The 19427-nt window shown below is 40.7% G+C and overlaps 6 protein-coding genes across 6 annotated transcripts; 4 read left to right on the forward strand and 2 right to left on the reverse strand.

Moving 5' to 3' along the window:
* Positions 1 to 1806: 1806 nt before the first annotated feature.
* LOC108103578 (uncharacterized protein F54F2.9) lies at positions 1807 to 4814 on the reverse strand. Its single transcript, XM_017209102.1, has 3 exons — positions 3977 to 4814; positions 2855 to 3062; positions 1807 to 2795 (listed from the first exon to the last, which is right to left on the reverse strand). Exons 1-3 carry the CDS (start codon positions 4669 to 4671, stop codon positions 2106 to 2108), a joined length of 1593 nt encoding a protein of 530 aa, XP_017064591.1. The 5' UTR covers positions 4672 to 4814; the 3' UTR covers positions 1807 to 2105.
* A 493-nt stretch (positions 4815 to 5307) lies between these two features.
* LOC108103579 (cell wall integrity and stress response component 2) lies at positions 5308 to 7157 on the forward strand. The gene has a single exon (XM_017209103.2). The coding sequence runs from the start codon at positions 5376 to 5378 to the stop codon at positions 6303 to 6305; it is 930 nt and encodes a 309-aa protein (XP_017064592.1). The 5' UTR covers positions 5308 to 5375; the 3' UTR covers positions 6306 to 7157.
* Positions 7158 to 8987: 1830 nt separating this feature from the next.
* LOC108103550 (band 7 protein AGAP004871) lies at positions 8988 to 12568 on the forward strand. The gene is made up of 4 exons (XM_017209079.2): positions 8988 to 9313; positions 11020 to 11536; positions 11590 to 11755; positions 11826 to 12568. Exons 1-4 carry the CDS (start codon positions 9133 to 9135, stop codon positions 12054 to 12056), a joined length of 1095 nt encoding a protein of 364 aa, XP_017064568.1. The 5' UTR covers positions 8988 to 9132; the 3' UTR covers positions 12057 to 12568.
* A 240-nt stretch (positions 12569 to 12808) lies between these two features.
* LOC108103567 (band 7 protein AGAP004871) lies at positions 12809 to 15960 on the forward strand. Its single transcript, XM_017209092.2, has 4 exons — positions 12809 to 13609; positions 14518 to 15031; positions 15098 to 15263; positions 15327 to 15960. The coding sequence occupies exons 1-4, from the start codon at positions 13330 to 13332 to the stop codon at positions 15519 to 15521; spliced, it is 1155 nt and encodes a 384-aa protein (XP_017064581.2). The 5' UTR covers positions 12809 to 13329; the 3' UTR covers positions 15522 to 15960.
* LOC108103569 (NADH-cytochrome b5 reductase-like) lies at positions 15523 to 17054 on the reverse strand. Its single transcript, XM_017209094.2, has 2 exons — positions 16906 to 17054; positions 15523 to 16830 (listed from the first exon to the last, which is right to left on the reverse strand). Exons 1-2 carry the CDS (start codon positions 16906 to 16908, stop codon positions 15910 to 15912), a joined length of 924 nt encoding a protein of 307 aa, XP_017064583.1. The 5' UTR covers positions 16909 to 17054; the 3' UTR covers positions 15523 to 15909.
* Positions 17055 to 17124: 70 nt separating this feature from the next.
* Positions 17125 to 19419, forward strand: LOC108103565 (transmembrane protein 185B). The gene is made up of 4 exons (XM_017209091.2): positions 17125 to 17445; positions 17521 to 17591; positions 17784 to 18358; positions 18418 to 19419. The coding sequence occupies exons 1-4, from the start codon at positions 17408 to 17410 to the stop codon at positions 18808 to 18810; spliced, it is 1077 nt and encodes a 358-aa protein (XP_017064580.1). The 5' UTR covers positions 17125 to 17407; the 3' UTR covers positions 18811 to 19419.
* Positions 19420 to 19427: the final 8 nt, after the last annotated feature.

Consider the following 19427-nt stretch of genomic DNA (forward strand, 5'->3'; position numbering starts at 1 on the left):
GTGATTGTGACGTCAGAACAGGTGAACTTGCCGCTTGAACTTTAAGTTGAAGGCCAAACTGAGTCAGCTGAGAAATGGCAAAAATGGAAAATGCAAAATGAAAATTCAATGGAAATTAAGTGCCACCATGCCATATGACTGATCCATTTAGTCAGCTTTTGGCATTGGCCATATAATAAAGTCGCAACATACGCACGCATATGCAAGCGACAAAAGTCGCCCTTGAAACGCTGACAAACCGCTCGAAATGCTTTTTCACTTTTTATGCATTTTTTTTTTATTCTCGCTGCACTTTGGCGAGCTTATTAGTTAGTTTGAATTGCAACGAGGAGACTTGTCGGTCTGGTTATGCTATAAAAAAAAAACGATTTTTTATAACGCCTATTAAAGTTAATGTATTAAAGAACCAATAAAAAAGTTCGACATGAGGGACTTTTCATTTGTGTTAGAACCAAAGGGTTAGTTAAAGATTTAATTTTTGAAGAACTTTGGAGAAGTGCTCAAAGTTAACCCTTTAGTAATAAGCAAATTCTATGTCTTGATTCGTCTAGTTAGAATCTTAGTAAAGATTAAGTTAAGAAACTGCTTTTAAAATCTATAAATTTGATATAAATTATGGTCATATTGCATAGATATTAAAAATTTAGGAATTGATTTATTGACTTTACTATTTTTTTTTTATTTATTTTTTACTGACTTAGCTCTATTTTGTACGCCGACTATTAATGCCTATAAATTAAACATTTTATTGACACTTTTAATTGGTTTATGGCTGAAATTAAATAGAATTTATTACTATTTTTTGAGGCTATTTCAAAATTTATATGTTTGTTAAAGTATTCATTATATACGATAGGATTTTACTCTGTCTTAAAATATAATTTTAATAATTTAAATAAGTCAATTTGAATTCCTTTTTGTATGACTTAGTTTAAGATAAGTTATTTTCAGGAATGGATGCCTAATTTCCCTCATAACCTTTAAAAATCTCTACAAAAAACTGCATTAAGTCTACAATCCGATTTGAAATATTTTCCAAGTTGACGGCTTTCAACTTGCAACCAGCTTTGCGTTGACAATTTACCGCAGCGCCTACACTTGAGAGTCTAGAGTCTTAGATTTCGCGACTTGAGTCTTGACGAGGTTTCCGATGTTTCTAGTGCACTCGCGTTTTAAGTTCATTGCAAACACGAATGGTGACCAAATTGGGAGGAGGAGTCGCATCGAGTTTAATACCCCAACTGACTAACTCGAACGGACCAGCTTGTCGGACCAGCATTCAGAGTCACAGTCATAGTCCAATAATTATCAAATGTAAGCTGAACGTAATTAAAAGCCCAATCGTTCCAAGGTTAGCCGGCTAAATAAAACAGACCAATAATAATCTCCGCTTGCCAGTCATATAAATAATGAATTTGTATCTTTGATTAAACTTTTTGGGCTCTAAGACAGCCAGTAAACAACCGTCGAAAGTGCTTAACTTAGATTTTATAAATAATAAATCTGAGGCTGTGGAAAACAGCGGGCAGACAGCCCCCTTCTCTATAAGGGAACTCCACTTTGATGACTGACAGGTTCAAGCCAACTGAGAATTATAATTGGTTAGCGCTTGACTTTGATGGCTTTAAAGCTGTAAATGAGTTGAAACTTTAAAGATGTGGTTTTTGGCGGAAGGATTAGAAAGGAAAAGCTGGAAAAACTTGATATGTAAATCTAGTTAAATTAGTATTGTAATCATATTCTATAAGATATTAAGTTAGTAAGGTAAGGTAAGTTATTCCAGTAACCCATTAAAAACGCATTCGCTTTCCACTTCCTTCCACATTTCGTTTACTTAGCAAAGGAATTAATCGACATTTAAATGATTACAGTATTAGAATTATGTACAAAACATAAGATAAGCGCTACACACACAGGATAGGGAGGAATAGGAATGGGAAGGGGCATAGGATCGGGTCAGAGCGGCAGGATAAGGAAGGTCCAAAATGCCATGCCAGAGAGTCTTTAATGCAAAGTATAAAAAAAATTCAATTACATCTAGGTTTTGAGCCACGCGAGGAGCTGCCGAAGCAGGAGGACTGAACTGGAGGAGTCGTGGTAACCGACTAACTGATTTCGTATTGATATGCATCGTCTGAGTCCTCGCCACTGGACAGATCTCGTTTGCGTCGTCGCTGCTCTCGCTTGCTAAGCTTTTTGGCGACTGGCGCTGCCTCCGGTTCTGGCGGCGCAACTGGCTCCTCCTCTGGAAGCTCCTCTTCAATCGCAGCCGAATCTTCCTCCGGCTCGTTAGCCTCCTCTTCGGCCCGCTTCTGCGTCTTGACCAGCTCGCAGAGATATTTGTAGCGCACCAGGCACTCCTCCTTGGTCTTCTCCGGCACACTGTTGGCAATCTTCTGCCAACGATCCCCGCCTGCCGTCTTACGGTACTTAACTATGGCCGCCTCAAGGGCGCGTTGCTGTTCCTGCGTCCAGTTGGTCTCTGGAATCAGCATACTTTTCTCCGCTGGAGCCGCTGCAGTTCCTGGCCCTGTCGCTGACTTCTTCACTTTCTCCTTACGCTGCGCCTGTTGGGATTCTTGGACAAGATTCTCGGCTACACTGTCCGTTTGACCGGGAATCCGATAACCATTCTCTTTCATCTTAGCCGCCATGAAGGTTACCTCCTGCACGCTGCGATTCATGGATTCAGCTATAGTGTTCCAGCGACTACCAGCTCCGCCTGGGTACTTCTTCACCAGGCGAATCAGTTCGGTGAGATCCTCGTCAGTCCAGAAGCCACCGCTCACAGTGCTCTGGAAAAAGATTTATAATTCGGTTAGTGAGAAGTTAGCAAGCCAAGAACATCGTTTACCTTCTGGGAAGCCGGACGAACAGCATCTTCATCGGTCAATTCTCGCGCCTGAATCTGCGAGTAGCCACGCAACTCCTCCTCGGTCTTTTCCGGCGCCTTGCTGTTCTGCTTGCGCTTGCGCAAGTTTTCCTTGTGCTCCTTGCGCAGACGTGCCTGCTCCTCGGCCTCTCGCTCCAGCTCCTCTTGGCGACGGGCAGCCTCCAGTTCTCTGTAGATTTAAAGATTATTCAATTAGATATATACTATATCAACGATTTTTAATCACATTTCTCACACGATTTCACCTGTTAGCCATTATACTCTAATCGAATTTGTTTACCTTATCTGAAGGCATATCAAAATACAAAGTTCTAGAGTTGAATTTGATTATCTTGCAACACAAAGACAGTATTCTCTTTCCTCAGACGTTATATAGTCATATTATTGTAGTCCACTTTTGATCAAATTATGCATGTCATAAGAACAATTGTTCTCTGTTTTTGGAGGGCAAAAATATTGTTTGCATGATGACTTATACTTTTCTCCTCTTGTTTCTCAATTCCATTTCTGTTATTTAAATTTCTGAGAATTTTGGAAACTCGTAAGGAATTTTAAATAACTGGGTTGGAATGCCACAAATTCTACTTTTATCATCGATGTGTAACCGCAATATATGCTCAAACAGAAAGTAATCTAAATATAATCTAATTTTTCATACAAAAAGCCTAAAAGAAACCGCAAAAACTGAATGATAAGAGTTTTCCCAATCTTCTGAAACTTAAAACGGATATGTGAAATACCATATAATACATAAAATCCGGCGTTTGCCTAATGAACATACTAAGAAATTACGACATGAAAACTTAACTCGTTGGCAACTATAAAATCCCTACAAAATATTGCAGTTCTTATCAAGAATGCAAAGCAATCTCTTTGTAAATAGGAATTTCACAAATATATATGTATAAGTTATAGGGAATATTAAATATGTTATCAGTTAACTAAGTTGGGCTGCAAAGCCTATCAGAAGATTCTCCTTTTTCTCCTCCTTTACAGTGAAAACTTGTAGGTTACCCCAAATTGTAACTAACTATACTATAATCAATCCAAACCCTAAGAATCTAGGAGTCCTATCAAACTTACTGCCTGCGTTTCTCCAATGCCAGTTCCTTAAGCTCGTTGGCCTTGCTAAATCCATTCTTAATCGTACGTGGAAGGTTCCACAATGCCAAAGGGATCTGAATGGGCAGGGTATTCAGAAGTGATGGCATCGGTATTTCGCTAAGAATAACGTCCATGTCAATGTTTTTGTTCTTCTTCTGCAGTTTCTTCAGCTTGGTGCCAAAGACCTGTTCGGCGGTGTACTTCTTCTCGAGGTAAGCGGCCCAGGCAAACAGATACTGTCCCACGGTGGTGATCAGGAAGAGGATGAAGGCGCCCTCATACAGGCCAATCTTCCTCATCCTACGGTAATAGTAGAGAGCTGACTTCCAGTTGGGCATGCCCTCCTTGAGCACTCTGTCGTATTTCTCACGCCGTGAAGGATCCTTGAGAACCTCGTAGATGGAGACGAGATTACGGAACTGAATGTTGGCATCCTCGGCTGGATTCTTATCTGGATGCAGGACAATGGACAGAGTGCGAAAGGCGCGCTTAACCTCAGCGCCCGTGGCCGTTTGATTGATGCCCATGAACTCATAGAAGTTTCGGTTCACCTCCTCGACCAAATCAAAGATTTCCAGCTCCTCAGAGTGCCAGGCGCTGGCACCAGAGACGCCCAGCAGGAGGCATGCCAACACACAGGCCACGTTTAGGTCTAGTCGCATCTTCATCATCATCGTCAGGATCGTGGTCCGAGATCCGGGTCAGGTTCAGTTTGGAGCAGAGTCGGAGTAAAATCCAAATTTAATGCGGCAGACCCACGCACGCACCACACAAACACACACGCACACAGTCACACGCACGCCAACACGGTCGTAGCTCAGCTGGCAAGTGGCAACGTCAGCAGCCGACCGCCTGCGTTGCCACTTAACAGCGCAAACAATCTTGATAAACACTAGATGTTTTTAGGTAGCTATATTTTTAGCTAGCTATATTTATAGCTGAAATTTGAAATTTTTAAATAATTAAATTACTTTAATTCAGTTAAGAATTTCCATTTCCTTAAAAATATGATGCGCTCAAGTTTATTGTTACATAAAATTGAGATCTTGGCTACGTTACCAAGTTCGAATCACACAGTTTGTCACTATAAACTAACTATTTATCTATATTAATAATTTAAAGTACTTTACTAGTATAAAAACCTAAAGAGTTTTCCTAAACCTCGTTACACTTGCTGTTAATTTCCTTAGAAGGACATTTATTATTTGTGTCCCCGAAATAGGTACGTTATTTCAAAACTCGTTAATAATCGAAACATATTATATCACTGGTGACATGCATCGATAAAATATCGATAGGCTTGCACATTACTTGTACAACTAAATGAAGATAGACGTCGCGACATTTCATTCTTATAAGAATAAGGAAACAAGCGACAATGAAGCTGCTCCATTTCCTGTGGCTGCTAAGCGGCCTGCTCCTGGTCACCGGCGAACAGAATCCCCCAGTTAACGCCTCCTCCAAGGACACCTCCGCGGTGCAGGCTAATGGGACAATTGTGCCGCTGACCAATGCCACTCAAGGATTGAAATCGGATTCGGGATCTACAGGTTCACCCGTACAGGTGAACGTTAAGGATGCGGCTGTGGTGCAACAGGACAAGAACACTAACAAGACGGCTACGGGTGAAAGTGCAGCCAAGACCAGAAAGCGCCCAGACACTGGCTTGCCTTTAACTCCAGTGGACACTTCTAAGCCGGCAGTAGATCAGAAGGTCACTAAGGGAAAAGAGGCAGCCAGTTCACCGACTAGCACCTCTACATCCACTACGACAGCTACCACTACCACTACGGCCAAGCCAGCTGCAGGATCAGCTATAGTCGCCGATGGGCAGACCATGAAGGACGTTACCAAGACCGGCAACAACGCCACTGCCACTTCTTCCTCTAGCACTAGCAGCACCACCACAACGTCTACGACCACAACCACTACCACCACCACCACCACTACTACCACTACTACAACTACGCCGAAGCCCAAGAAACCGCTGGTTGTTGTTAGCCCGGATGTGCACAAGGAATGGGAGAAGGATGCTGAGCTGCAGAAAAGTCAGGAGAAGACCGGTACTAAGGCAAATCCAGCCCAGCCACTGCCCACACCCTCAGAGCCTAAGATGCAGGGTCTGACCAGTAGCAATCTGGCTGATCGCGGGGATAATGGTTATGTGGTGCCCATTGTGACCGTGCTGCTGACCGTACCACTAGCCATCGGTGTGGTGACCATCATGTACCGTCGTTTCCGTGACATGTGGAGCACCAGGCACTACCGTCGCATGGACTTCCTAGTGGACGGCATGTACAACGACTGACGAAGGCGCGGACGACAGTCGGCCAGCAAGAGTAGTCACTTCTCCGGGTGCTCCTCCTCCTCCTCCGGCGCCCTCGGATGATGATTATTAGTTGTTTAAGTTGTACATCGACTGGTTGGTATGGCATTCAATGCAAGGCCACCAGAACGAAAAAAGAGTGGGAGGAAAGGATAAATGAGAAGTGGAGGAGGATGATTACCCAAAACTAGGATATTGCTCAGTCAATTAAAAGGAGAAAAGGACTCGAAGAGAGGGAACCGAACGAGCGGCCAAATTGAATTTAAACCAACTGATTTTCAACGCTAAATTCAAGCGGACTTTTTTACGTTTAAGCATTTGGATTTTATTGGAAAAAAGAAGATGAGCATTTGTTACCAATCAAATTGATACCAACACTTATATATATATATATGTATACCCTGTATATCCTATCTACTTAAGGAGGACTCTGGAACACCAGCTGCTGTTTATTGGAGGAGCTGCCACCTCAAACTCAACCATCGGCGCAATTAGCAATCACTCATTGAATCCACAATCTAGCCGTAATGTGCCTTACAAATCAGCTATATAGATATATATACATATATATCTTTACACATGATATTCTTCATTCTAAGAAGCTTACGAGATGAATTCTCCGCATTTACTTTACGCAACACAACACCACTCATTCACTCACTTTAAAAACAAAAAAGCAGCAGAAACCAAAAAAAAAAAAAATTCACAAGCAATCGGCCTGAAACAAGCAAATTTATAGCATTGCATTATATATATACCTATATATATATATATAAATATATTTCTTGTTATCAAAGTAACAATTACAATAAAGCGAAAGGCAGTCAACTTTAATTACTTGGAAGTTGTGGTTAATATATTATATATATATTTTTTTAAATAGCCTCGAGGGGTACCTATTCTTTCTTGAGAAAACGACTTTGCTGATTCAACATAAAGTGAAATTTATTGCAAGGCATGCAAATTACTATCAATTTCTTGGAAGATTCTTTGAGATAATTAAGTTGCATTCGACTTTGTTTTATTAATAGCTTGATTAGAAAAAAAAAACTCTTATAAACATATTCAAGCTCGTATTTAATAAATGATATCGCATTTATCAGAATTTATACTTTTCTTTTATATGAAATGCTATTTATACTTTTATTTATCAAATGGTGGTCCCAAGTACCAACTCTCTGTTATAATAATAAGTTTTCTAGCTATGTTTTTGGTTTAATTTAAGATCAATATCAACTTTTGATTTCTTTATTGATAAGTCAATAACACTTATAAGTCAGGTTAGCTTATAAACAAAAGATTAAGTTTTGATGACAAAAGGTGCAGGGCTCTTTCCTAGAAAGTACAAAATAAGTGGACTTTTCAACAGATATTTATTGTCAATCATATAAATATTTGCTCAAGCTGTAATTAAATCCAAGAAACACTTGAACACTTTGAAATCTTAACTAGGTAGTTCCCTATAAAACACGAAAAAAGTCCAACAATTTCTTCAAGAAACACTTAGTAAAATTCAAAAAATATAAGTATAAAATAAATACCTTAAAAAATGTTTGTAGAATATAAAATTACTCATTTAATGATTTATATAGGTAGTAAAAATCATAATTAATATAAAAGTATTCCCCAAACTTTAGCTTTTATCAAAACATTTTCAATCAAATCATTATTTTCCCCCCCAAAATATTTACAAAAACATTTTCAAAAATATAGAGTGGCACTTTGATTTATTAGGCGCTGCCTTGTGTATTCAAATTGCGTGTACTAAATCTTCTGGCTAACCCATTAATGTCTGTATTTATGCTTTATGTGCGGGAAGACACAATCCATTCCACATCCACTACTCCAAAACAGAAATCCCAATTCCCGTGGTGATTTGATGTGGAGAGCTCTAAATTGTTGTCCGTCTGGAGTTCTGACCTTTGGCGATAATAGATCACCAGCGCCTGCTCCACGAGTCTTGATTTAGACAAATGAGGAGTGGAGGTATCTCCCTGTTTATATATATAAGAACACCTACCCACCGTCATCCCATACTATACCATCCCGAGAAAACAGCTCTCTCAATGAAGTGGTTTATAAATGATCTCCATCTGCGAAGTTGTTCGTAGTTCGTTTCTAATAATTTAAACAAAAAGAACTAAATTATCAACAAAACGATCAGTTTTCTATGCCTGTGGTGTGCGTGTGTGTGTGCGTAAAGGGAAATTCGTTCGGAAAAGCGGGAAAATCGTTTCGGCCACGAGAATGTGTGAAATGAGCCGAACGATTGCCGCCGCTGCCGCTGTTTTCACCTCTGTCTAGGATACAGTTAATAATACCCATTAAACTAGGTTATTACGGGGTATGATGAAGGCATGAAATGCAAATTAAAAATGCGAAGAATATTTAATGAGATAATAATAACAATTTTGGATTTTAATTTGATTTTTCAGGCAAGATTTATCTCTAGTTAAATACTGAAAAGTTTTTGAAAATTTTATATTTCTTTCTTAACTAACTTTCTTTCTAACTTATTAACAAAAATTTATTAGTCTTGTGGTTATCCCAAGTTTTTGATTCTTATTTGCTGTTAATATAGGATATTCCCAAGTCGTAACATCCGAAAATATGTAAAATAGTTTGATATTTCCTGTCTTTGGCTCTGCGTTTGGCATTCTGGAATCTCGGCGTGCTCATTTGAAAACGTGCGCTGGACGCGTGCAGTTCCCGATCGATCAGTTTCCGTTGGACTAGCCGTGGATTTGAAATCGATCCGATACGTTTCGGTATCTCTCCTATCCTTGCAAACAAACGTGTCCTTTTCAAAATGCATCCTGCCTCGCCGCATCAGCATCGCGCTCGCCTGAACATCGGATCACCAGGATCAGCTGGAATACAGGCCTCCTCCTCGACGGAGACATTTCCATTGACTCCACAGCATCAGTCCTCGCAGCACACAGTTCACATACCGCCACCCACATCGCTACCTTATCAAGGACTCAAAACTTGTAAGTTTTGGGAAAAGGGAAACTAAAAGAAAAACTAAACTCTTACTTAAAACAGGATAAAGATCAAGTAAATTTTTTATAAATGCAATATAAAGAGTCTGAATTCTTTCTTTTAACTCCAAAATTTCTATAAATGAAAAGTTAAAAATAAGCTTAAAAAACAGCCTGTACGAACTTAAAAGGATTTCTCAGGGCATGGAAAGGAAAAAGCATTCTTAACAAATTTTTCAAACTTAAACAAATATTTCAATATTTCTCAAATGTTTAATTCTCAGGACAAAAACCATGCAAATTATACTTTTAAAGTTATAGACATTTTTAGAATTGTATTTTATATAAACAAAACCAAGTTTATTGGTAAACTTTTAAACTACAAAATCTACAAAATATTTGACTTATCTAATAGCAAAAATTACCATTTTCATAAAGTACACACCATTGAAAATTTAATTAATATTAATGTAACAAATATTAGCAATAATACCATACCCAATTATTGTCATAATTATATGATTATTGTTTGTTTTGGAAAAACTATGAAACTATTAGAATTTCTAAATGTTTTTGGCCTGATTAAAAATGTGGCAAGACTTCCTTGATTTCTGGACCGGATTTCCATATGCATATAACCAAATTATTCGCTTGGCGCTTTGTTTAGCTCATAAAAATACACGCACATTGACTGCCAGATACAAATAGTTTTTCCAATTTCTACCGCACACACATCATGACCTCACAAAACTCTAGTGTTTCCCCAACACCAACACCAGCAGCCGCAGCAGCCCCACCAAAAATAATAATTCATAAATCGAGCAAAATGTGAGATTAATGTGCGATATAAAATCATAATCAAGGCACGCTAGGTGAGGCTATTCAGAGTCCAATGAATCATTTCCATGGTAGATGAATGAATCTTCGATTCGAGGTTCGTTAATATCAAATATTATAGATCGTCAGGGGCATATTGAATCGTATCGATCCCGAACATATCCGACCACCTATGAAGTATGCAATATAAACTGTATGCCGACATATGAAAATAAATAGAGATTAGCCGAACGCAAAAGGCACATGGATACGGTACGTATACGTGATATAAATCGTATTGTCGAAACTTGTAAGATAAACAGAGCAGCGGAATACTCAACATCCCAGCCATGGACGTAAACATGGCCCAACTCTGGATATAAATACATATAGTACCACCTCCAGAGAGCACAAAAACAGAAAAAAAAAAAAATAAAAAACCCAAACACAGATCGAATTCATGAACACGAAGTCTTAGTCTCTGCTCTATATAATCCATAAACAAAAAATCTCCAGTTCATGTACATAGTTAGTGAAGCATAAAACAAGAAATCGGACCAAGAAATCCGTTCGTATGGATATTTATGGAATTTATGGCATTTGTACTAGATCAAAAGCAATTTGTACAAGTTAATTGCCCAAAGAAAAAACAACTTGCTGGCGCAATTGAAAACAATGTGATGGCGATCACCGAAAAACCACTTTTCCCCATAAATAAACAAACAGAAAACGGCATTTAGAAAGCATAATTAAGAAAGTAATTTAAAAATTTGATTAATTAGATCAGTCTATTGGTCAGTTTTATTTTGAAAAAACTAAACTAAACTTAATCTTAATCTTAAAGAAAATGGAAATAAAAAATCCTATTAAAGTAACAATCTCTCTTAAACTTTCCTCAGCTGAAAACGATGACATGGGCTGTGTGGAGATCCTGGCCACGGTTGTATCCGTGCTGATCATGGTGCTGACCTTTCCCATCTCGGTGTTCATCTGCTTCAAGGTGGTCTCCGAATACGAAAGGGCGGTGATCTTTCGAATGGGACGCCTGCGCAGTGGCGGTGCCCGTGGTCCCGGAGTCTTCTTTGTATTACCCTGCGTAGATGACTATTATCCGGTGGATCTGCGTACGGTTTCCTTTGATGTGCCACCGCAGGAGGTGTTGTCCAAGGATTCGGTAACGGTGACTGTAGATGCGGTGGTCTACTATCGCATCAGTGATCCGTTGAAGGCGGTCATTCAGGTGTATAACTACAGTCATTCGACGAGTCTCCTGGCAGCCACCACATTGCGCAATGTACTCGGCACAAGGAATCTCTCGGAGCTGCTGACCGAACGTGAGACCATTTCGCACACCATGCAAATGTCCCTGGACGAGGCCACTGATCCCTGGGGCGTTAAGGTGGAGCGTGTGGAGATGTAAGTAAGATTTTCTTCTGATTTCTGATCCATAATCCATGATCCCTTTGCAGCAAGGATGTCTCTTTGCCAACGGCCCTTCAGCGGGCAATGGCCGCCGAGGCAGAAGCGGCAAGGGAAGCACGGGCCAAGGTGATTGCCGCCGAGGGAGAAATGAAGTCTTCGAGAGCCTTGAGAGAGGCATCCGAGATTATCTCGGCCAGTCCATCGGCCCTGCAGGTGAGTCTTTTACTGGAAAAAGGATAATTGGAAGTTATTTCATGGATTTTTTTTAACTTTTCCCACTTAGTTACGTTACCTGCAAACTCTGAGCAGCATTTCCACCGAGAAGAACTCAACGATTATCTTTCCACTGCCCATGGAGCTGCTCACGCCCTTCCTCAACACCCAGGCTCACTCCCAGCAGCTGCAACTGCAGCACCAACAGCAACAGCAGCAGCAGCAACATCAGCAGCAGCATCAACATCCTCCGGCTCCTGCCACGCCACTTCATCGACACCAGCATCAACATCACCAGTGACGCTCAATGTCGGTGCTGCAGCCATATCTGGAGGCACTGCATCGCTGCGAGCTGCGACGTCAGCAGCAGGAGCAGCGTCAAAACGGAGCAGCAAACGGCGATGATGATGACGACATCGTGGGCTTCTTGCTGTAAGTGAAAATGGGGCGGCAGCAGCGGCAGATAAAGTAAACGGTCCGGGGAAATCCCCTGGAAAATGAATCACCAGTAAAATATGACAATCATTTAATTGTTTATTTTTTAAGGGGAGTTTTTTTTAAGAATTTAACTTGGCAATTTATCTAAATTATTAGTATATGCGTTTTATATAAAGTTGATCTACCAGTTTATTCCAAGTTTTTCTTTAACTTTTATTCTTGTAAAACACAAATTCATCTTAACATTAAGACGAGACGTTAATTTTAAAGTAACAAATATTAACTTACTGTTGTACATTAAGCTTAAAAACGAAGTAAATTTTAAAAAAATCAAAGTTAAAAAAACAATAAAAGAGCCGAAAGAAAAATTATAGACAAATAACTAAGTTTTGGCAAAAACTCTTAAATAAAATATCAAATATTATTATATTATTATATTATATATTACTAAATATTTTCTGAGTTTTCCCCCTTTCTGCTGTTTTTATTATATATTTTGAGCTTATCTAAATGGCACAAGCCACTCCGATTTGCATACCACATCAGCGAGTGTGGCAGATAAGCTCTGTGGCATTAATGTGACTTAAAACCAAGTCGACTGAGTCATCATCCAGTTGGATGAGCCGAACATTTTGACCCTCAACTAAGACAGCGTCTTTATACTCTCACTAGAGATTACAAATTGATTAAATGTTGGAAAAAAAAATAGTGCAGAGCAGTGATAAGAAAAAAGCTTTCATTGATCGATGAGCAGAATAATCTTCATATGGAGTCGTATGTTGAGGTCGCCAGCAGAGCAGAGTGATTCATGATGACGACTTGGTTGTCTTTGTGGGGGGTTATTGGTTACTCTCTGGATTAAATTACACTAAAATTATGATATAGTTAATATTTAAATTTAAAAAACACCATAATGGTTAATAATTAAATAAGATGTAAGTGGTAATGTTTCAGATTTTGGTAAGTTTGTGAACTAGATTGTTTTCTTTATCAAAGTTTAGATCCAAACCCATAATTTTATCCGAAAAGATAAAATTCGATTTAAACATCTTTTTAGATTCATTTTCTATTCTTTTCTCAATGTGCCCCCATAGCATATTTAAGCCGCTTGCAAGCTCAGTGTAGCGATAAAGCCAATGCGATATTTCGTATCTGAGAGAACGCTTCGCTCTTATCACGTGAGAATGCTTTTCGGTGTTTTTTTTTCTGTTTTGCGGCGACAGTTGCGAGTGCATAGCCGGCCGGAGAGGAACAGCCAAATCATGGAGCCGCATCAGGATTCGCCCGTATACGCCAACTACGAGGACATGCGAAACTCCGGTCCAACGAGCTCTATGAACTATACGGTCAACATGCGACCTGAGGAGGCAGCTAGGATTCCAGCTACCACTCAGCAATATAGAGGATTCAAGACATGTAAGTAGACCATGGAGTAAAGGGAATTAGTAGGATTATATCCTAACTTAGCTATGATATTTGGAGACATTCTATCTTTAAACAAGTTAAAAGAATTATTATTTTAAATAACGATTATTGGCCTTTATTTACTTTAATCAGTTCAGATCGGTGGGAGATATGGGTTACTAAACACATTTCTTGGAATCGCCTTTTTAGATTAGATTACGAAGTGAAATTGATCGCGTGGGAAGCTTTGATGGCTCTGGAGGCATTTTTATTAAAGCTTAGAATCAAGAATATTTTTGGCATTCAAAATCGTAAATCAATAACCCTGAACATGACCTTATCGCGCGATGTCGATCGGTAATCAACGACCCAAAAAATTATATTATAAATATGAAAGTAATATATGATAGGATTTTTGTTCTTTATCAAACTAGATAATTGCTTAGATTTGTTTTTAAACCGAGTAGCAATCTAGGTCTTATCATTAACACAGAAAATCCCTATTAATTCTAAGCACTTTCTAGTTTGTCGACTTTATTGAGGCATATCAAGCGATATAAATTGCAATTTTCATTGGATTGAATTTTTAATCGAAGGAATTTATATTGCATTCTAAGATAAGAAAATGATTGAGGTTTAATGGTTCCTTTTTAAATTCTAATTTGATAGAAGTTTAATTTCTTTGTTAGCTCTTTTTGTAAAGCTTTCTAGTAATTAGTTAACTAACTAACTCGATGCATACTAGCATTAAGACTTTAACTGTTGATAACTTTTCTCAAGTAGCTTGACAAGTGCTTTAGGAAATTGCGCGAGGAAAGTACTTGAAGAATCATGAGCTTCCAAATAGGAAATGTCTTTATCTATTTATATTCTAATTACAATAATAATAATTCGAAATGTCACAAAATATTCACCTACAGCTGAGAATGAGCCCAAGGGCTTCATGGAATGGGTTGTCACCTTCTTCTCCGTGCTGATCTTCATCATCACCTCGCCCATCGCCATCTTTATATGCTTCAAAGTGGTGGCGGAGTACGAGCGGGCGATCATCTTCCGGCTGGGCAGACTTAGTGGTGGAGCCCGTGGTCCTGGCATGTTCTTCATCTTGCCGTGCATCGATGAGTACCGTAAGGTGGATCTGCGTACGGTCACCTTCAATGTGCCGCAACAGGAGATGTTGACCAAGGATTCGGTAACGGTGACTGTGGATGCCGTGGTATACTATCGGATCAGTGATCCCCTATATGCAGTAGTGCAGGTCGAGGATTATAGTATGTCCACCCGCCTGCTGGCAGCCACCACACTACGGAACATAGTCGGCACTCGGAATCTCTCAGAGCTACTCACCGAACGTGAAATCCTCGCCCATACCATGCAGGCCACTTTGGATGAGGCCACCGAGCCCTGGGGTGTCATGGTGGAGCGCGTTGAGATGTAAGGATCTTTGGCGTGGAAGATCTTAATCCAATTTTCTAATTTGGAAATTTAATCCGCTTGCAGCAAGGACGTCTCCCTGCCCGTTTCCATGCAGCGTGCCATGGCCGCCGAGGCTGAGGCTGCCCGCGATGCTCGTGCCAAGGTGATTGCCGCCGAAGGTGAGAAGAAGTCCGCCACTGCCCTTAAGGAGGCTTCCGATGTCATCTCCTCCAGCCCTTCAGCTCTGCAGGTAAGTTTCCTTGTCCTTATATATCTTTAGATCACTGATAACTGTCTAAATCCCTTACCACAGCTTCGGTACTTGCAAACCCTAAGCAGCATTTCGGCAGAGAAGAACTCCACCATTATCTTCCCGCTGCCCATGGAGCTGTTGACTCCTTATCTGGCTAAATACGCCCATATGATGGGACCTCCACCGCAGCTGCCAGATAAGTCCGACAGCTCAGTACTAGAGGCCCAGGCCGCTTGGCCAAAGACAAACCTATGAGTTATTCAAAACGTATTACGCAAAGATATATTTACGATCTTTTATATATACATATAAATTTTTTTTTTTTTAATAAAATGTCATCCACAAGGAAAATAGTATTACAAAGGTATTAACTAGCTATTATGAGTTATATTTGGTTTTCCTATAAAGTTTAAAAAAGTGTTAAAGAAAATCTTTGGTTAGTTTAAAGAAAGCCATTTCAAAAATTTCCTTTAAACTCTATCAAAATGGTCATTGAATTTATAACAAATACACCTTTGTTTTATACTAAATTACCATTGCCAAATACTAACTAAACTTAGTAATATAAAAGTGGATCTTAGAATGTTATTAATTCTCTAAATATTACAAATAACAAACAGACACTTACAATTTCCCTTGGCATTTACAACAAATAAACGTTGGCCGGATCCACGGCTAGGGATTCCGTAGCTAATTGAGCCATTGTCTTTTGGAAGCCAGAATCTCCTGCTACGATAAGGATCCTTTCTCCGGGAACAGAAGAATTGATGTGGCTGGCTAGGCTAGAAGCATCCAATCGCGATACCTTAGCCGTCTCCTTGTAGCGGAGACTGCGCTGGAAATTAGGGCACTCCTGGTCGCAATGCCCCTCTTCCTGGCAAGCAGCAGTGTCACACTGGTGATGGGGCAGGTAAAGACAGCTCTTGTAGTTCCAAAAATGGGCGAACTCAAGCAACTCCTCGCGGAAGTAGACATGCTGGAGGTTACGAGCGCACACCAAATGCCACACTCGACTCATGTCTTCCTCGTTTTCCAGCACTTGACGAACCAGCGGCAAAGTGGGTGCAATGGCAACTCCCTGGGCAATAATATAGATGCATTTTTCCTTCTGGGGATCGTGCACGTAATTTCCGATTGGTCCCCGGAACTCAAGCAGATCGCCGGGCCGCACGTCAGCCAAGTGCCGGGACATGGGACCATCTGGCTGGAGTTTCACCAGAATCCGGAACTCTTTGGCCAGAAAGTCGCTCCAATAGGGTGAATAGGGACGCAACAGGGATCCCACACGCAGCATAACATGATGTCCGGGCGGAATGTCCAGAACAAAATCCTCTTTGTCAGGATTTTGCTCTTCTTCCTCGGCTACATGTACAAAGTGCAGGAGAAGCACTTGTTCATCGGAACCAGATTCCAGTGATTCCCGCCGCAACAGGCGGAATTTCGTGTAGCTGAGTATCACGTTGCGTTTGCCGGCCAGGAGGACGCGGTTGCTTGGCCGGGGCTTGTTGTCCAGGATGCAGTTGGTACAGCCATTGCCACAGCAATCGGAATCTTGCAGCAGTTCCTCTTCCACATGCAAATCCATAAAAGACAGTTAGAAAGCTTTAAAACGTTTTCTTTTAAAAAATGATTTTAATACCATGTTTCCAGGGTTTCCAAAGTTGCGAGAAAGAAAGAATACGTCTTAAAAAATTTACTATTAAGCTTTAAACTAACTTAATTTTTAATTTGATATAAAAACAATTTGTTTTTATTTACGCTTAACGGACTTATCGATAAGTTCCATGGTGTTGATAGTCGAAAATCTAGCTATTTGTATCTTAACATCTAGCTATGTAACGGAAAAACAATCGAGTTACAAATATATCGGTATCGAATCTCTGGACAGATATGTCAGTCAAAAAAGTGTGTAAATAAAACAAAGAAAGGGAATATAAATAAAGAAAGAAAATATCGGCATCAGGCGTAAAGTACTTACTGCCCCCCACCCCACCACAATACACACCCCCGTTCCCTACGGAGATCAGAGATCGAGCAGCGGACGCAGTGCGGCGACAGCCCAAACAAGCAACTAGTGTCGAGTTACCAAGTGTCCAGTGTCCAGCTCGCCATCTCCATATCTCTATGGTGTCGCCAGCAACATGAACCTGGAATCTCTGTTCCGCGACTTTAATCCCTGGTGAGCAACACCCGACTTCAGACGTCTGAAACGCTTTGGAGATCCAATCCTCTAATCAGTCATGTTCTCTTTCAGCAAATTCATTGTCCACTGCAGCCTGTTCACCTTTGTCACGCTTTTCGCCTTGCGTCTAGACAACTTCATAGGTGAGTACTGTTTGATGCAATCTTTGGAAGCCACATGATTTTATCCAGGGAATGGGGAAGATACTCCATTTCTTCCGTGACAGTTATGGTTTCATAAAGAAAAGAGATAAAAGTCTAATGAAGCTTCATTATCGCATATCCTTGTAAAACCAAAAGGATTTAACCTTGTTTGTTCGAATGCCTTCCCCGCAGATTGGCCCTACTGGGCGATTTTTACACCGCTATGGATATGGAAGTGCACCGCCATCCTTGGTGCAATCGTGGGCGCCATCGTGTGGTGCCGATATCCCCATTATCGCCTCGAGGGCGACGCCTACACACAGTTCAAGGCGATGCTTATCTCTTTGGCACTGCACCTGATCCTATTGATGTTCGAACTGTTGGCCTGCGATAAGCTAACGTCGGATCGCCACCTTTGGGTACTCGTCTTCATCCCGCTGATCTTTGGCTCGGTGGTTAGTGTGGGCGCCTGCGTGTGGGCCGTCAAGCACGATCGCTCCTTTGAACTGGAGCTTTTCCTGGCGGTCAATGCGCTTCAATTTGTCTCGTTGCCGCTAAAGCTGGATCGCTTTGTCTACTGGAACTGGGACGTAGTGTTTGTGCCTATGTGGATAGTTATTTGCCTGAGCTTGGTCAGTGTTTTGTACAACATTATCTTCTGCGGCATCATGATGCGTACGCCGGAGGTGTCCCTGCAGCAGAAGAAGGCGGCGTTAAACGCAGCAGTGGGCAACATTTGCACTGTGCTTCCACTGCTCTGTTTTCAGGTGAGTCATTATACAGACCTTTAGGAACAAAGAAAATTCTAACCAAACTATTTCCCTAGGTTGTCATTTGTGACAAGTTGGACGGTGAGCTAAAGTTCCCATACATTGTGGTCTTCTCGCCGCTACTGGTCTCCATACTTGCGCTCATTATCCTGAGTTTTACGGCAAAGGGCGGCAACATGTGGTGGTTTGGCATTCGCAAGTCCTTCAGTCAGTTCCTGTTATCCGCGATGCCGTTCCTGCAGGAGTACGGTAACATTAGCTATCACCCGGAAACGCACAGCAATGCCGCTCAGTCCATGCCACTGGATGCCACGTCCTCATCGACAAGCATGGCTGCTAGCGAACAGCTGCACGAATTTGGAAAGCATGACAAGAAGGGCAAGAAGGGGGCCAAGAATGATATCCTTAAACCAGTGGTGCCGTTCGTCAGCATCGATCTGCCGGACTAGATATATAGAGAGACAGACAGCAGTGCACAGGAAGAAGAGTAACAGCAACAATAAATAGCAAGAACCACGTAGATCTAAGGACAGCCTCTCAGCACGCGCACACCGAGATGCCGCACATCTATGTTCAGGTGTTTATATTAAGCATACCATACCCAAAAACATAAAAACACACACACACACACACATCGGCCCGTAGCTTTTAGACTCGTACTGAATTTTAATTGTAAGCCAAGTGCTAATACCGCCCACAACCCATGCCTCCTCCATCTACTTCCATCTTCCCTCGCATTCGCCTTCATATAATACCTACACATATATACTGGCCCTGACTTTACACTATATATATATATATTATTGTTCAAATTGTATACAAAACCCCAACCTAGACCCAATTCGGATCTCACCTTGACCACTAGTTTCTTTTACATTTTAAACAAACAAAAATCACAAAACCTTTGACTTTTGGCCTTATATATATGTGCTAGTATTATATGTTACATCCCTCACAGTCTGAGAAATATCTTATGTGTAATGCCCTATGATAAATTGTAAATAATTTACAAACTACATGAAAACAAGAAATATACTTAAGTGCTTCCAAAAACAAAATGCAAAAG

The sequence above is a fragment of the Drosophila eugracilis genome, unplaced genomic scaffold (genome assembly GCF_018153835.1).
Source record: "Drosophila eugracilis isolate 14026-0451.02 unplaced genomic scaffold, ASM1815383v1 contig_1317, whole genome shotgun sequence".
Classification (NCBI taxonomy): domain Eukaryota; kingdom Metazoa; phylum Arthropoda; class Insecta; order Diptera; family Drosophilidae; genus Drosophila; species Drosophila eugracilis.

Coding starts and splice junctions, on each gene's coding strand:
- LOC108103578 (XM_017209102.1), bottom strand. CDS start 4,671: ATGATGATGAAGATGCGACTAGACCTAAACGTGGCCTGTGTGTTGGCA. Junction 3,063..3,976: donor GCATTGGAGAAACGCAGGCA/GTAAGTTTGATA, acceptor TTAAATCTACAG/AGAACTGGAGGCTGCCCGTC. Junction 2,796..2,854: donor TTCGTCCGGCTTCCCAGAAG/GTAAACGATGTT, acceptor ATCTTTTTCCAG/AGCACTGTGAGCGGTGGCTT.
- LOC108103550 (XM_017209079.2), top strand. CDS start 9,133: ATGCATCCTGCCTCGCCGCATCAGCATCGCGCTCGCCTGAACATCGGA. Junction 11,537..11,589: donor AAGGTGGAGCGTGTGGAGAT/GTAAGTAAGATT, acceptor ATCCCTTTGCAG/CAAGGATGTCTCTTTGCCAA. Junction 11,756..11,825: donor CCAGTCCATCGGCCCTGCAG/GTGAGTCTTTTA, acceptor TTTCCCACTTAG/TTACGTTACCTGCAAACTCT.
- LOC108103567 (XM_017209092.2), top strand. CDS start 13,330: ATGCGATATTTCGTATCTGAGAGAACGCTTCGCTCTTATCACGTGAGA. Junction 13,610..14,517: donor ATATAGAGGATTCAAGACAT/GTAAGTAGACCA, acceptor ATTCACCTACAG/CTGAGAATGAGCCCAAGGGC. Junction 15,032..15,097: donor ATGGTGGAGCGCGTTGAGAT/GTAAGGATCTTT, acceptor ATCCGCTTGCAG/CAAGGACGTCTCCCTGCCCG.
- LOC108103565 (XM_017209091.2), top strand. CDS start 17,408: ATGAACCTGGAATCTCTGTTCCGCGACTTTAATCCCTG. Junction 17,446..17,520: donor TTCCGCGACTTTAATCCCTG/GTGAGCAACACC, acceptor GTTCTCTTTCAG/CAAATTCATTGTCCACTGCA. Junction 18,359..18,417: donor TTCCACTGCTCTGTTTTCAG/GTGAGTCATTAT, acceptor CTATTTCCCTAG/GTTGTCATTTGTGACAAGTT.
- LOC108103579 (XM_017209103.2), top strand. CDS start 5,376: ATGAAGCTGCTCCATTTCCTGTGGCTGCTAAGCGGCCTGCTCCTGGTC.